This window comes from Sesamum indicum, linkage group LG8, assembly GCF_026168435.1.
Source record: "Sesamum indicum cultivar Baizhima isolate 11 linkage group LG8, ASM2616843v1, whole genome shotgun sequence".
Lineage (NCBI taxonomy): Eukaryota > Viridiplantae > Streptophyta > Magnoliopsida > Lamiales > Pedaliaceae > Sesamum > Sesamum indicum.
Window position 1 is genome coordinate 25,651,087 of NC_142664.1, and position 3,994 is coordinate 25,655,080.

Sequence of the window (3,994 nt, forward strand, 5' to 3'; positions counted from 1 at the left end):
TTTTTGTAAACATTCGCTAAATTGAAAAACTTATCAGTTTTTATGGTAGAATTGCAATTTATTCTATTTTAGACTTGCAAATATAATTGATGCTCATTACTTCACTATTATTGAATTTGAGAGAGCAAACAAATGTGAAATACTTTATATATATTGACATATGCTATAGAATCATTTGTTTGAGATAAAAGCAAGTCCGATGTGATATTTGTAATATATAATTAAAATGTTGGTCGACTTAATTGTTATGATATTATTTATGTTAACCGCACGTCTATGTTTATTCTTAAATTACGCGATAATATTTCTACATGTATCAACGCATATTTAATTTACAAATATGATATATAATTATTTATATTGTAAATTATTAGAATTTTCATTTTTATCTATGTATATATTTTCTTTTAGGTAATTTTACCATAATACTTCAGGAACTATTATAATTATTTAAATAAAATATTAACAAGTATGTTGAAATACTTAATAATATACATAGAATATTAAATCACAAGCATATCATTGAATATCTTGCAAAGTTAAGAATATATATACATATATATAACCAAATCAGGTGTAGTCGAATTGAACTAGTCATACACCTACCAAGTACTCCATTACTTTCGATTATTATAGTATAATTGTTATATGAGTAAATCAGTATGATCCGACATACGTATAATATAACATATTCACATACATTAACAAATATTTATCAACACGTATAAGGAGCAAGCAGTAGTGCACGTAGAGACAGATGAGTTGAGAGATCGATGGCGTCTCAATCTAATGATCCCCGGCAACCATCGGCGGCTCGGCCGTTCAGGCCATCGATGATCCCCCCACAAGACCTCCCCATCGATTACTCCGGCTTCGTTGCCGTCATTTTCGGAGTCTTTGGCGCCATATTCAGGGTACGTTTGTCTTTTCTCTCTTTACATCTCGGATCTAGCTAGCTACATTCTTCCATAATGCAGTTTTAAAATGAAGTTAGGGATTTCATGAGATGATTAGGGTTGATTTTGATTGGATGGTGGGTGATGGATTTTTTGCAGCACAAGGTTTGTTCGTGGCTGGCAATTATATTTTCTGCCCAATCGCTGGCGAATATGAGGAGCGTTGAGAATGAACTGAAGCAGACATCCATGGCCATGATGTAAGTTCCAAATTCTAATTCTTACTACCAATATTAATGCTACATAAAGATCATACGCACCATTTCGAAGCTGATGTTCTTTGAAGATTTCTGTAATTAATTTTTTGGTTTTTGTGTGTGTTTTAACAAATAATAGTAACAAATGGCATATTTTTTGTCTCTCGTTTATGAGACTTTTTATGTTCCCAGATTCAGTTATGGGATTCAGATACATAAAAACGCGCATACATGTATATATATATATATGTATTTAATCGTCTATTGCTAGATAAAATGATAAAGATTAATATTAAAAGCACTAAATGTATTATGAAACTAAGAATGTTAAAAGAAAAAAGTATATTTGACAAAAAGGTTTATATATAAGTCAGAAGCTTTTAAAGTATTTAAAAATATTTTTGAAAGAGTTTTTGGGAGTTTCTCACTACAACATTAGATTAATCTTCATTGTTCATTTGTAAAATCAAATGTATAAATATTGGGCTGGAGTTCATTTTTCAATAATCAAGTTTTGTATTAATATTTTCATCAAGATGTTTTTGTTAAGATCTTTTACTTATTTACCTATTATTCCGAGATGGAGAAAGAAAACAAATCAATAATGAAAAATTAAAACTTATGTCTCACGGGCATTACACGAGCATTTTACTAGTGTCTAAAAGTAAATATATTATAAAAAAATCACCTTTTACATCGGGAGAGACAAATAAAATGTATTGTTCTGTAAAAAATAATAAAAATCACTTATTCTACACATAAAAACCACATCATGCAAAAGATACATACAACTTGTAATTCTTCTCACCAAAATAAAGAATTATTATTCTCTATATATCAAGAATCATTAAGAGATTCATATATACATAATTCGGTAAGAGATGAATTTTTCGCATGCATATGCGTAGGCATGCGAGAAAGTCTTATTCAAATCAATTTTATTTGCAATGAACCAGTTACAAGGCAACTGAAACTCACTCTTGTTGATCTGTATACTATTTATATAACAAGTACAATTCTTACATAACAAATGTGATTAGTTCAAGTTCACCAGACCTGGTCAAACTAAAAATTTCTGTAAGTATGCACGCGAGAGATCCAAACAATTATTATTGCATAACAAGAATTCATTCAGAACTAGTAACTTAGGTACCGACGGTATTAGGAGGGTTGTTGTAAAGCTCGGTGCATCAATGTCCTTCACAACTTGACATGTGATCTGAAACACACTTTTATAAGTTCCTAGATTTAGTTGTGAGATTCACATACTTGAAAGCATGCCTATATATATGAATTTGTCATTTATTGCTAGATAAAATGGTGAAAAGATGTACTGTTCACTATGATATATTAGTTGGGGCATATTATTCACTAAGCTTAGTGTATGGCAATTCTTATACTTGACACCGGCTCAACGATTCTCCTTGTGATGTCAACCAACATTATTGAGTAGGAAGAAAATTTTTGAGCCGTGAAAAATGAGGGGTTAATTGCATTTTTACTCTTTTTAAAAATAATAATAGGCACATAATACGTTCCAAAAGAAAAAAATGAAAAAGGAAAACGACATTTGACCTCTGAACCTTTCCAAAAAAACTTCATTGCCTCTTGTGTTAATGGGTTGCATTACCCTTATTCTAAAAGTTCAAGGATATTATTGCTTTTTTATCTTTTTAGATAGATTCTATCCCTGTTAATGTTTTACATGGAGTTTGTTGCATTTGATCCAAAATTTGAGCACCCAGAATGTAGATTAAAGAAAAATAATATTGGAAAATGTGAATATATGAATTTACGATGCAAGAATGGTGCAAATAGTTAATTTTTTCGTAGTCCTGTTGCAAATAAGGTTCTTTCACTCACAAATCTAAATTCCTGGCTGCAAAGGTCATAGTTGTTTGCCTTCAACGTTCAATTTCCGCATCACATCGTGTTAACTATTAGCATGTTTTCTGTTCAAACTACCAACCTCCATTTTACCAGTCAATACAATGATTAGGTGATTGGCAAAGAGGTGATTTGTCCTGTAAATTCTCTTTATTTCAGCTCCAAGAACAATTTTCTATTCAGTGTCTCTGATAATTTTTATTTATGTCATTCTTTTCAAGTCTCAACCTATCAGTTGTCCACGTACCTTTACAATGGTTGAAATTGTGTATAATTTTTATTCTCGTCGACCAGGTTTGGTATAATGGGATTGGTAACAAACTACATGGGCGTAGCACCTCGGCAGAACCAGAAAAAATAGTATCTTGGGTGCTGTATTTCCGGAAGTTGAAAGCTTTCACCCAACTTATGCCTGCAAGCAACAACAGTCTTTCACTTTGCAATTCTGCAATGGCACTGAGACTATTTTTTTGTTTTATAGTTTGGCTTACCTTGTTCTAGTTTAAATCTAGTAATATCTTAGGTTGGATGTAGAGAGCTGAGTGGAATATATTGTCGTATATGTTACACACAAATGGGTAATAAATCATTTCTTTCAAACACCTTCTCATGGGGGCTCCCCCAAAACTCCTATGGATTATACAACAAATGGTCACAGTGGGAGCAAATGGTGACACAAATAACCACATTCGACGTGGATGCCCCTAAGTAAGCAAGTCAAAGGGTATTCCTGCACCACCGGTCGCAAAAAACTAGGGACCCCCCTCGCAAACCCAGCGGGATATCCCTCCTTAGTGGATCCCACGTCTGGAACGCCTGTAAAGAGGCTTCCAAGATGTCCAATACCAAATGGAACGCCCTTGGAGAAGCAGCAGGTTATCCCCTTCAATGAAGAGATCATGGCAGATGAACTCCCCCTCAACTGGTAGGAGCCCAACCTTCCGAACCCAGCGG

At 33.0% G+C, this 3,994-nt stretch overlaps 1 protein-coding gene across 1 annotated transcript; it reads left to right on the top strand.

Annotated features, from left to right (window-relative positions):
• The first annotated feature begins 600 nt into the window (after positions 1-600).
• LOC105168843 (protein Asterix) lies at positions 601-3,640 on the top strand. The gene is made up of 3 exons (XM_011089005.3): positions 601-914; positions 1,056-1,156; positions 3,335-3,640. The coding sequence occupies exons 1-3, from the start codon at positions 774-776 to the stop codon at positions 3,399-3,401; spliced, it is 309 nt and encodes a 102-aa protein (XP_011087307.1). The 5' UTR covers positions 601-773; the 3' UTR covers positions 3,402-3,640.
• The last annotated feature ends 354 nt before the right edge of the window (positions 3,641-3,994 follow it).